A 13,617-nucleotide genomic window follows, 5' to 3' on the forward strand; every position below is an offset into this window, starting at 1 on the left:
TGGTATCCCTTATCTCATTCTATTATTACAATATGAAAACTTCTCCAAGATGTTTCATTTCCATATTTTTTTTAAATCTAACCCCTGGTAGAACAAATCTCATACCTTATAAAATTGTTCATCTTCTTGTTCTCGAATTTCAAATGTCAATTTACTCATTTCAGTACATTCCATTTTTTTAATAACTTCCTCCTGCGTTGGTATCTTCTCATTTTTTCAATTTTTTTGCGAATAAAATTCTAGTTGCCGTTAAAACATTTACAATCAAATATTTCAGATCTTTATTATATGTTTCTGGTATGATCCCCAATTAAAAAAATCTCTGGTCTATGTGTTTTTGTATCATTTTCTCCAACCACATGTCGATTTTAGTCCAGTATCTTTTAGCTTCTATACAAGTCCACCACATATGGTAATATGAACCCGGTGTCTGATGACATTTCCAACACTTTTCCGACTTGTTCTTGGACATTCTTGCTATTCTCATTGGGGGTAGGTACCACCTGTAAAACATCTTATACAAATTTTCCTTGTATTCTGTTGACATTGGCATTTTATAATTTTGAGACCACAATTTCTGCCATTTCTCTAGTTCAATCCCCTGTCTAAAATTTTCCCCCAAGTTATCATAGATTCTTTAACTTGTTCTTCCTTTAACTTAACCTCTAGTAAGTGTCCATATAGTTTTCTAATTACTTTTTCATCAGTACCTGTCAAAATTTTGTCTAATTCAGTCATTTTATCATAGAAACCTTCCATTTTACGATCTTTATCATATCTAGATTGTATTTGCACATATGAAAACCAATTCATTCCTATTCCTTCCTGTTTCAACTCTTGCATAGATTTAAGTTTACCCTCTGCATTCAATATTTCACCATATCTAACTGTTCATTCCTTTTTGTATATTATTGGATATGAAAAAGCTTCAATAGTTGATAGCCAGACTGGGATTTTAAAATAATATTGCCTTTTGATCTTCTCCCAATTCAGAAACAAAGCCTCCCATAAATAGTGTCTTCTAAAATAACCTTGTGTTTTAGTTCCCTTATAGAAAAGCATGCCGTCCCAACAGTAAGTCATGTCCTTCTACAGTCAATAATCTAGAATTCCTTAATGTTATCCACTCCTTAACCCACATCAAACTTGTTGCCTGATAATGTAATTTTAAATTAGATAAACCCAGTCCTCCTCTTATTCTAGCATCTTGTAACAATTTTAATTTTATTCTTGCTTTCCCCCCTGCCAAATAAACTTCTGCACTATTTTATTTAATTCCTCAAAATAGTCTTTTCCTAATCTAATTGGAATTGTCTGAAACAGATATAAAATTCTGGGTAAGATGTTCATTTTGATTGTAGATATTCTCCCTATCATTGATAGTTGAAGGTTTTCCCATTTCATCAAGTCAGTCGCAATCTGCTGCTTAAGTTTATGATAGTTATTCTTTTTAAGTGTGCCGCATCTTGCAGTTAAGTATATCCCCAAATATTTGACCTTATTTGTGACTTGAATCTCCAAGATTTCTGCCAATTCTTCCTTTTGTCTTGATGGTATATTCTTTGTCAAAATCTTTGTTTTATCTTTATTTATTTTCAAACCTGCTATTTTTCCATATTCCTCTATTCTCTCTATCAATTTGGGTGCCATTTCTAATGGGTCCTCAAAAATAAAAACCAAATCATCTGCAAATGCTTGTAGTTTATATTCTTCTCTTTTATTTTCATTCCTTTTATTTCTTTTTCTTCTCTGATCTTTCTATTTAAAACTTCTAATGTTAAAACAAAAAGTAGAAGTGATAATGGGCAGCCTTGTCTCGTACCTTTCTTTATTTCAATAGAATCTGTCAGTTCTCCATTTATTATTATCTTTGCTGTTTGTTTGTGGTATATGGTTTGAATGGTTTGGGTAAATTACTTACCAAAATTCATCTGTTCCAGTTGTAAAAACATAAATCGCCAGTTCACATTATCAAATGCTTTCTGAGCATCTAAAAACATCAAAGCCATTTGTTTTATCGGGGTATGCCTCATAATACTCCAAAGTGTCCAGAATTATTCTCATATTATCTTTAATTTGTCTTTTTGGTAAAAACCCATTTTGGTCAGGGTGGATAAAACTAAGTATTTTTAAGTCTTTCTGCTAATGTTGAAGCAAATAACTTATAGTCTGAGTTTAACAAAGAGATGGGTCTAAAGCTCTTAATTTGTGATAAATCAGCCTCCTCTTTTGGTAGAAGTGTCATATATGCTTCTGAGCATGATTTAGGTATCCTGCTGTCTGACATCACCTCATTCATAAGTTCTAATAGTGGGAGGGACAACGATTCCTGAAGTGTCTTGTAGAATTCGGCTGGCAGCCCATCCGGGCTTTCCATTCCTTTCCAATATTTTGTTTTTTAAGTGCTTCGGTTAGCTCCATCATAGTTATTCTGCCTTCTAATATTGCCTCAATTTCTTTAGGTATCTGAGGAAGGTTGGTTTCTTGTAGGTATTGTTTAACTCCTCCCTCTTCTATATTCTCTTGTTCATACAGCTTATCGTAGTAATCTTGTGTAATCTTCTTCTTCTCTGCATTTCCATGACAATTTTGCCCTCTTAATTGCAATATTTTCTTTGATTCTCTCTCTTTTTTCAATGTATACACCAATCATCTACGTGGTTTATTGGCATTTTCAAAGTAATTCTGTTTAGCATCTCTAATTTTTTGTGCTAATTCCTCCTTTTCCAGTAGGTCCATTTTGTGCTTATTTATGTCCATTTTTATTTTAATGTCCTTTTTTTGTGGGGATTTCTGTAGTTCTTTTTCAAGGGCCTTATAGTCATTCTCTAAACCTTTAACAATTTGTCTTTTCATTATATTTCTCTTTCTTGTGTAGTCTGTTATCAAGCCTCTGGTGTAGGCCTTCATTGTATCCCAGAGGTTCTACATCGATGTATCTTCTTTTCTATTTTCTTTCAAGAAAAAAGCCAGTTCTTTTTCCATTTTCTGTACAAAATCCTTCTCTTTTAATATAGTGTGTCAGCATTCCAAATATCATGCAGAATTAAATCAGAGTCCAAGGCAAAACTATCCTTAAAGTTCCAATTTAATAAGACAGACATGTTGGCATCGGACTGTGGAATCCCAATTCTGAAAGTTACCTAAGATTCCCACCCAGTTGAAAGTTCATGATCTTGTCACCACACCCACTAACCCATCACATGTTCCAATCTTCTTCTTCCATGCTGTCTTTTCCACCCCGCTGGTTCCGGTCAGGTGCCAAGGTGCGGAGACAAAGAATAACCTTGATCTTCTAGAAAGGAATTTATTTATTTTGAAAACAACACATTCTACCCATTGCTATCCCCCCCTTAATGAATATGCATACTAAAGATGAAGCTAGAAGAGAGAGTGTGGCAGGCCAAAAATTCTTAAAGGAACTGCTGCAGGCCTGACATAGTGTTGTTTAATGTCCATCTAGATCTTTTCCTTTGTCCTTTCCATTTAATTATAATTAGATTGTGATCTGCCCAGGTACTTGTTTCAATCTCAAATTCATGTAAATTACAAGTCAATTCCATTGTCACCCATATCATGTCAATTCTGGAACATGTTAAGTGTCTATTTGAATAGAAGGTATATTGTTTTTAGTGGGATTTCTTTCTCTCCAGACATCTTTTAGATTTATTTCATCTGTCATTTTAAAAAAGGATTTTGGGAGGGTTTTCTATTTAGCTTTGGTTTTTTTTTTTTGAGTTTTATAGTCCATGTTCTGATCTACAATTCCATTATAATCTCCCATCATACAAATATCAGCATAGTCCAAGTCAATTATTTTCCTGTGTAGTTTTCTATAAAATTCATCTTGTTTATTGTTAGGAGCATAAATTGCAATTAAAATATTTTCTTGGCATTGTCCATAATTTCCACCATCAAGATTCTTCCATCGTCATCTGTATAAATACCTGAAAGACAAAAAAAGTAAGTATAAAAAGTGGAAGGAGGGGGACATAACTAAGGCAGAATATCAGCAAACAGCCCGAGCTAACTAAGGCAGAATATCAGCAAATAGCCCGAGCCTGTAAAGATGAAGTGAGGAAAGCTAAGGCTCACAATGAAGAAAGGCTTGCCACAAAAGTAAAAATTAACAAAAAAAGCTTCTTCCAACATGTTAAAAACAAGAAAAAAGTTAAGGAAACAATTGGTCCATTGCTAGGAGAAAGTGGCAAGAAGGTGACAAGCAACAGGGAGAAAGCAGAACTATTTAACTCATGTTGTGCATCTGTCTTTACACAAAGGGATAAAACAGTCCAACCTATCAAAAGCAGCACCACAAAAATCAGATTAGGAACACAAATTGAAATAGGGAAGAAAATGGTAAGTGAGCACCTGTCTACCCTAGATGAATTCAAATCACCAGGACCGGATGGATTACACCCCAGGGTTCTGAAGGAACTAGCAGACGAGATCTCAGAACCACTGAATTACATCTTTCAGAGATCCAGGAACACCGGGGAACTACCAGAGGACTGGAAAAGAGCTGATGTGGTTCCCACCTTCAAAAAAGGGGGAAAAATAGATCCAGGAAACTACAGACCTATCAGCCTGACCTCAATACCAGGAAAGATTCTGGAAAAAATAATCAAGCAACGAATTTGCAAACACCTAGAAGCAAACAAAGTAATAGCCAAAAGTCAACGTGGATTTGTCAAAAACAGATCATGCCAGACTAATCTTATTGCATTCTTTGATAATGTGACAAAATTAGTGGACCAGAGGAATGCCGTTGATATAGTTTACTTGGACTTCAGTAAGGCTTTTGATAAGGTAGACCATAACCTACTACTAAATAAAGTAGAAGAATGTGGGTTAGACAGCATCACCACCAGATGGATTCGTAACTGGCTGACCAACCGCACTCAACGTGTAGTCCTCAATGGAACTGCATCTACATGGAGGGAGGTATGCAGTGGAGTACCCCAAGGCTCTGTTTTAGGCCCAGTACTCTTCAACATCTTCATCAATGATTTGGATGAGGGAATAAATGGGGAACTCATCAAATTTGCAGATGACACCAAGCTGGCAGGAATAGCCAACACTCCAGAAGACAGGCTTAAGATACAGAAGGATCTTGACAAACTTGAACATTGGGCACTATCTAATAAAATGAAATTCAATGGTGAAAAGAGTAAGTTTCTACATTTAGGCAACAAAAACGGAATGCACAGGTACAGTATAGGTGGTATCGTGCTCAATACTAGTAACTGTGAGAGGGATCTTGGAGTTCTAGTGGACAGCCATTTAAATATGAGCCAGCAGTGTGCAGCAGCTGCTAAAAAAGCCAACACAGTTCTAGGCTGCATCAACAGAGGGATAGAATCAAGATCACGTGAAGTGTTAATACCACTTTATAATGCCTTGGTAAGGCCACACTTGGAATACTGCATTCAGTTCTGGTCGCCACGATGTAAAAAAGATGTGGAGACTCTAGAAAGAGTGCAGAGAAGAGCAACAAAGATGATTAGGGGACTGGAGACTAAAACATATGAAGAATGGTTGCAGGAACTAGGTATGTCTAGCTTAAGAGAAAGAAGGACTAGGGGAGACATGATAGCAGTGTTCCAATATCTCAGGGGTTGCCACGAAGAAGAGGGAGCCAAGCTATTCTCCAAGGCACCTGAGGGTAGAACAAGAAATAATGGGTGGAAACTAATCAAGGAGAGAAGCAACTTAGAACTGAGGAGAAACTTCCTGACAGTTAGAACAATTAATCAGTGGAACAGCTTGCCTCCAGAAGTTGTGAATGCCCCAACACTAGAAGTCTTTAAGAAGATGTTGGATAGCCATCTGTCTGAAACGGTATAGGGTTTCCTGCCTAGGCAGGGGGTTGGACTAGAAGACCTCCAAGGTCCCTTCCAACTCTACTATTGTATTGTATTGTATTGCATTGTATTGTATTGCATTGTATTGTATTGCATTGTATTGCAAATTTGTTTCGCTGGAATTGTGTCTGTAATGTAAAAGATCACTCTTTTCTTACAGCTTGCCAATGCGGTAAATATTTTCTCAATACAAGCATCTCTTCATCCCATATCTCACTTCATTCTGTATAAACATTTTTTTTTAAATCTCATCTTCCATCCTAATTAGGCAAAATCCATTAGGGTTACCAGTAAGAACAAACTGACTATCACAAACTTGATCTAATAAACCTACTTGAATTCCTTCCTTTTATATTTGTATCTCTTTTTCCTATCATTAAACAAATTCTCCAAACCAAACATCATTCAAGCATAGCCAGTAAAAAGTAAAAAGTTACCAGATATTACAACATAATTTTAATTTTAATCAGATAACATTTAAAATACAGCAAATTAACTCATTCCCATATAATTGTTGTCTATAAACAAAACCTTTAAACATCATCATCCACTCCTGGTCAGTAAAACTCCATTAATTGTTTTTCAGTAATCATAACCTATCTATTTTAACCTTTCTCAAATAAACCAACCATATTCCTTCTCCTTTTTTCCAACAATCTTAATTTTTAGCCCAATATCTCAGAGGCTACCACAAAGAAGAGGGAGTCAAGCTATTCTCCAAAGCACCTGAGGGCAGCACAAGAAGCAATGGAGGGAAACCAATCAAGGAGGGAAACAACCTAGAACTAAGGAGAAATTTCTTGACAGAACAATTAATCAGTGGAACAACTTGCCTCCAGAAGTTGTAAATGCTCCAACACTAAAAGTTTCAAAGAAGAAATTGGATAACCATTTGTTTCCTGCCTAAGCAGGGGGTTGGACTAGAAGATTCCAAAGTCCCTTCCAACTCTGTTATTCCACCCCATTCCATCGCATCCCATCCCATTCCATTCCATTCCATTCCATTCCATTCTATTCTATTCTAATTGATTAATGAATTCAGTACTTAGACAGCTACCAGTCACACCACTGGGGGAGAAATAACATCTAAAAGAACCTGGAATTGGATTCAAAGCTTACCATAACAACACAATAGTCCGAGTAACCATAGCCAGGCCATAGTCCAACTCTTCTTAACACTGCTATTTCACATACAAGTCTAAATTCACACACAAGTCTAAATGTGAATTGATCTGGTAATGGTATGCTCTTCTAAACCTTTTAAAAAAAATACTTTGAAGATACAAGACTTTTACATATCTTGTGTAAGAGTAAAATGTTGCAATTAGAGCATATTAATTTTATTTACCTGAAAATCACCACTAGTACAGTTCAAAGGGAATGTGCTGAGTTGAGTTATTTTCAGTTCATCCTTGCATGTTAAATGTTTGATTTGAGCGTATTCTGACTTCTAAACAAATATATTTCCAGCTATCTCGTCACAGACGGAATCATTCCCAACATAATATACCACATCTTGACTGCCTTGTCCCATCGGAAAAACAGGTAAGCAGTTGTATTATAGCAATTACAATGTATTGTGGATTTTATACTTTAGCTTTTATTAACAAAAACTGAACACATGTTTGAAAGATGAATACATGTGGATGAAGAGTCCTTATTATCTTAACAGGATAAAAGGGAACTAAAGACCTGAGCAAGATTGGCCAATGATACACAGTTTAAATTATCCATTCATTTAAGACAACTAAAAATGATATTTCAGCATTCTTAGTAAATATTTATTTTAGTAATACTGCTTTCTCAAGAACAGTAAAATAATAGTGTACAATAGAGGCATGAATTTATCTTTGTGTTATCCTTACTACTTGCCTACAGGTATATAGATAAATCTGCTATACATAAGAGCTTGATAATTTTTTTTAAAAAAAATGAAACCAATTTTGGAAGATGACAAATCCCGTGACATCAGGATTATTTCCGATCTCCGCTCCTTCCGTGTACAGCTGAAGACCCACCTCTTTCAATTATCTGGCCTGGCTCAACCGTAAATTTTTTCTTATTCCTCCTGACAGTCCTTTTAAAATTTTAAAATTTAAATTTTGTTATTATAATTGGGGTATTTTAACGGTGATTTTTAACTGTCTAATGTGATGTAACTGTTACCTCCTCCGTGCATGTATGTCCTTGTATATATGTATGTTTATGTGTTTGTATATATGTTTTATGTTTTATATGTTCTATTGTACGCCGCCCCGAGTCCTATCTGGAAAGGGAGCGGCTAAAAATTCAAATTTATTATTATTATATTATTAAGATGGCATTTATTGGTAAAATTTGGGGGATAAGAAAAGGGGAATTGAATTCTCTTTGCTGTTGTCCTACATACACTTTATGACCATGGAGCCACAATTAAATGGAAATCTATGCTATTTTTTAATGATTATTGCCGCCAAAAATTAGTTACTATTAGCAATATAGTTACTGTTAGCAACTAACAATATTATTAGTATTAGTACATTTTGAACTAAGATTTTTTTCCCCAGACAGATATTATATTTCTGGAGTAATATAGTTGTAACTAGAAAAAGTCAAAGTAACAGTTTTATTATCTTAAGTAAACATACTAAACCTGTCAGCTGGAATAGCTGATAGCCCAGGTTTGAGACCCAAGCGCTGAGTGACATTGTGAGTTCCCATTACTTGCCACAGCTCTTGCTCACCCAGCACTTCAAAAGCATGAAGTAGATAAATAGATGGGAAGCCTATTGGTGGGAAGGTAATAGTGTTCCATGCATCTCAGGGTATAGTCATGCTGCCCACATGACCACAGAAGTCTTTTCAGATAATGCTGGCTCCCTAAGCTAGGAAATGGAGATGAACACTGCCCCCTAGAGTTGGACCCAACTGGACAAGGGAAACCTTTACTTTTATCTTTAAACAGAATAGAACAAAAGACGTTAACATTGGACATATGAAGATATTTGTCAACAGTGAATAATTATAAGAATGTCTGCCATTATAGATACATAGAAAGGGTACAAAGATATGAAAAGGAAATAGTTTTACTAGACAAGACTGAACCTGATCTGAAAATAATCTTAAAAAGGACAGGCTACAAGAATGATATGGAAAAAATATGCTACATTGGATATATTAATGAACTGATCGATGTTAATAATGAAAAGGGATATACAAATAACAATCCAAAATAATGACGGGAATAACTTTTCTATCTCGGATTTACAAAAGAAACTTGTAAAAGTTTTGAAGGATCTTATGAGAAGGGATTTGAAGGGATGAAAGATCAAGATTATTAAAAGTATAAGAAAAGAATCTAAAGTTGGTTTATTTAATCAAGATTAACACGTATGTATGTATGTATGTATGTATGTATGTATGTATGTATGTATATTTTTTAGGTCTTGTAACCCATAATAGACTTAAGCTGATCAGGACTGAACAAGGATTTAGAATTTTGTTTATAGATAAGAGATGAGATTTGAGAAGAAGCAATCATTCCTTATATTTTAAGAGAAAATAACTTACTAAAATTATTTATACTTGTGATGAAGGGGGAAGTAATTTTTTATATATTTAATATTATCTTTTGTCTCTTTTCTTTCTTTTGTCTTTTTGCACTTTTCTTTCTTTTTCTTTCATTTTTAATATGCATGTGTTTTTATCTTTTAATTGTAATGTTCAGCAATATTGCTATTTTTTTAAATGTCCTTATTTCAAGTTTGTATTTCAGTCCATAAATTGTCCATTCACTAATTCTTTTTTTCTGGTGGGCTATGGCAAATTAAACCACATATGTCCATCATTCCTTTGTATTGAATCTGCAATTATTTTTAGATGAATGAGGTTACAGTCTCCATGGAATTAGTAACCCTATATAATTAGAGTGCCCATCACCCTGAGAATTATAACCATGCTCAACTGAATAAGGTCTTACCCTCACTGCCAACTTCCCCCATTAATATAAGGAAGTCAGGATAAAAAGACGGAGTATAACATAAATTCCCATCTCCCTTCTATATGTTCCATTACCTGTAAAGTGAAATGAGATCCTGGCTAAATATCTATCATCATTGCATTCATGTATTAATTTGTGAAGGAAATCTTTGTCAATGGGAGTGCTTCTTTATTCCAGGAAAAAATAATTATCCACCAACTTAATTAACTATCTATGAGTTCTAGATCACATTCCTGAAATAAATCAACATATCTCTATTATTTCTAAAGTCATTTTCATGTGCATTTCATAATTTCTCTTGCCATTATTAAAACATATGCACAGTAGATTCAAATAAATATACCACAGTACTTCTAAAGAAATGAATACATACTAGCTAATCTATCTATCTATCTATCTATCTATCTATCTATCTATCTATCTATCTATCTATCTATCTATCTATCTATCTATCTATCTATCCAGAAACTAAATTGGGTCCTTGAACTTTCTGCCTTCTATCTCTATTAATTTCTCTGCATCTCTCCCTCAACTTTTTCTTCACTGGAAAGGTACAGAAAGGGCAGCACTGAAGAAACACACACAAACAAATGATGGATATTTATTGAGGCAGAAGAGATAGCAAGTGCTGTAAGGCCATTTCATGTTCAATAATCTCATGTCATCCATCTGTGAAATGGCTGAAAAGATAACTTGAATTATCTTGGAGGGACGGTGATGAAACTATTTTAACAGATGGTTCCCAGCACAGCAGACATACGTCTAATGTGGTCAGGTTCAGATGTACTAATCTTAATTTCTGAACTCTGCTCGTATGCCCTAAGACCAAGGGGAGAGATATAATGAAGGCAAGAAGCAATCCTAATGTCTACTTTTTGCCACTTTTAAATTTGCATCAATACAGTATTGCAATTTCTGGTTATTTCTAGCTTCTGCTGGATAAACTGACCTCCCCGATTTTGTTCCTTCCAAGACTCCCATGTTGTATTTTCCATCTTGGCCAAGGCCTGTCCTTACTAAGTTCGATGGCACCATTAGTCCAATATCTGGAGCTCACTAGGTTTGAAAATGTTGACTAAATTACAGAGGTTGGGAATAACAAAGAAATCTCAGCTAGGATGAATAGAAGCTTTTCCGAACTCAAATGTTAGCTAGAGGAAAATAATTTCCTTGTCAATATTTGGAAATGTACAGTGTAACTATACAAGATAACAAAGGAGAAGATGAATAAACCACATTTATTGCAAAAATGATGCTACGGGGTGGAGAGAAGATAGAATAGAATAGTCTTTATATTAATTATATTACTTAATATGAACTAATTTTTGGGAACTTAATTGAAAGTCATATCATCTCAGTATGGAACAATACAGATGTAGAAACAATGTGATACAATGTTTTTTATTTTAAAACAATGAGTCCGAGAAGTTTGAATGGCATAAACATTAGTACCTTGAACAAGGGTTTTAAAATTCTTAGGGGCTCATGAAGAATATGCAATATGTAGCATATGTGTTGCCCAACATGTTTCAAAGTATCAGCTGTTCATATGCTTTTGTGTTTACATTTGAAAACTTGCTAATAAAAACAAACAATATTATAAATGAATCTTTTATAGCCCATTGCTTGAATATTTGAATTTTAAAGTGTCTATTAAGCCAAGAGACAGTTTATTCTTAAAGATCGTCTATGAGGTTATGCAACAATGTACCATTCAGCCAACACACATTATTTGATGTTGATGATGTTGTGTACATCACAAATTGTGTTTTCCCCAAATAAGACAGGGTCTTATTTTCTTTTGACCCCTGAAATAAGCGCTTGGCCTTATTTTGGGGGAGGTCTTATTAATTTGAAGTGTAGGGGGCAGCGAGCATGGTCACCTCAAGACTGCTGCTGTGTTGCAATATTTTTGGGGAGGACTTATTTTAGCACATGCACTCAAAAGCCCAATTGGGCTTATTATCTGAGGAGGTCTTGTTTTCAGGGAAACAAGGTATACGTATATGTCATGTATACACATAACATGCATTGATAATTGAGCTCAATCGTTATAAGACATTATAAGATGTGAACCATCTTTGTATAGGGCCTCAAGCCTGCCACATATTCAAACATACTGTGGGAAACTGGGAGAGGGGATTGTATGGAGCATGGGAGATATGTAGCCAAAATGACATTCCTTCTCAGAAAGTCAAAGTATCTTCTCCCTGCACCTAGACGGATGTGGATGGGAGGAATCTTCCTTCATGGCAATGACTGATTGGATCATGTAATGGACTTATGGGTGTTGGGGCAGGGTCTTGTATTTTCAACTGGGTGGAGAAAATCTGGAAGCTTTCAGATTTGGGTTTTCCCAGATGGGCCAACATGGCTCTTCTAATAAATTCGAACTATGAGGAATCTCTAGCCTCGGACTCTTATTGGATTGAGGATGCTATTTGGAACCCTGACATTCAGCTCTGACCATAGTGAGATATAAATTCTACAATTTTACTTTAGACAATGTTTAGACTTTGATCTCCTGTGATCAGATTCCTTCTTAGCTGTTACCAATCCTGGCTTCCACATTTTAAGAAAGATCCAGAGAAATTAAAATAGGATTAGAGAAGGGAAAGGAAAGTAGAATAGAATAGAATAGAATAGAATAGAATAGAATAGAATAAATTTAATTTGTTAGCCGCTCCCTCTCCACAGGGGACTCGGGGCGGCGTACAGTAAAATAAAAACACATACAGGTATACATATAGACTACACACATACACATACATACACATACACAGAGGAGGTGACAATCATTAAATACATCACAATAATAATAATAAAATTAGCTAAAATACCCCATATTAAAAATTACAAATTTAAAAGAGGACTGTCAGGAGGCATAGGATGAAGCTACGGTTGAGCCAGGCCAGATAATTGAAATAGGTGGGTCTTGAGCTTTACACGGAAGGAGCGGAGATCGGAAGTAATCCTGATGTCAAGGGGGAGGTCATTCCACAGGGCAGGGCCCATCACAGAGAAGGCCCTGCTCCTGGGTGTCGCCCCCTGACACTGTTTAGCGGACGGCACCCGGAGAAGTCCCTCTCTGTGTGAGCGGATTGGTCGTAGGGATGTATGGGGCAGGATGCGATCCCGCAGATAACTACTACAAGTACTAGAAATCAGGTTTTATGAAGAGAAATGGAAGAAGATGAGCAGTGGGATGTCCCTTTTTAAGTGCCTGAGAAGATATTGCATAAGGAAAAAGGTCTTCAACTGTACCTTCTTGTTCTAGACACAGAGTAATAGAGGTAAGTTAGAGGAAAATCTGTTTTGACACTTAGGTTTTTTTTTTTTTTGCTAACAATAAGAGCAGTTTGACAATGGAACCAAATGTCCAGACAGAAGGTATGGTTCCCATTCATTGAATGCATTCAAGTGGAAGCTAAACAGGAATCATGACATCAGAAATAACAGTATCGTGGAATGAATAAACATTGTGCATCAACCTCTTTATTACAGATTATCAAAGAAGGCTATCTTCTAAAGGCTAAGATTGCAGATGAAGGCAAGAAGCTAAGGTAGGTGACATTAAAAAATTCTAATATAGACAGAAGTGCAAAGCAATGTTATTTGACTTGGGATTCAGAGAACAGGCAACCATCAAGCTTGGTCTTTAGATCAAGTTCATTCTTCCCAATAATTTTCTTCAAAAATTCAAAGAGCTGTAAATTATGCCTCCACTTCCCCCCAAAGCTCTTTAAACATCAGATCTTCCATAATTTCATTACC

The 13,617-nt window shown here is 35.4% G+C and overlaps 1 protein-coding gene across 2 annotated transcripts in view; it reads left to right on the forward strand.

Moving 5' to 3' along the window:
• The window catches only part of ARHGAP15 (Rho GTPase activating protein 15), a 466,785-nt gene that overhangs the window by 56,838 nt on the left and 396,330 nt on the right, over positions 1-13,617 (forward strand). The window contains exons 3-5 of one of the 2 annotated variants that reach the window (XM_081935112.1): positions 2,463-2,486; positions 7,335-7,409; positions 13,348-13,406. In XM_081935112.1, coding sequence (XP_081791238.1) covers positions 2,463-2,486; positions 7,335-7,409; positions 13,348-13,406 — 158 coding nt within the window. The remainder of the gene's footprint in view (positions 1-2,462; positions 2,487-7,334; positions 7,410-13,347; positions 13,407-13,617) is intronic. The other variant, XM_081935113.1, reaches the window with a different exon arrangement.

The sequence above is a fragment of the Natrix helvetica genome, assembly GCF_964273705.1.
Source record: "Natrix helvetica genome assembly, chromosome: 1".
NCBI classification, from domain to species: Eukaryota; Metazoa; Chordata; class Lepidosauria; order Squamata; family Natricidae; genus Natrix; species Natrix helvetica.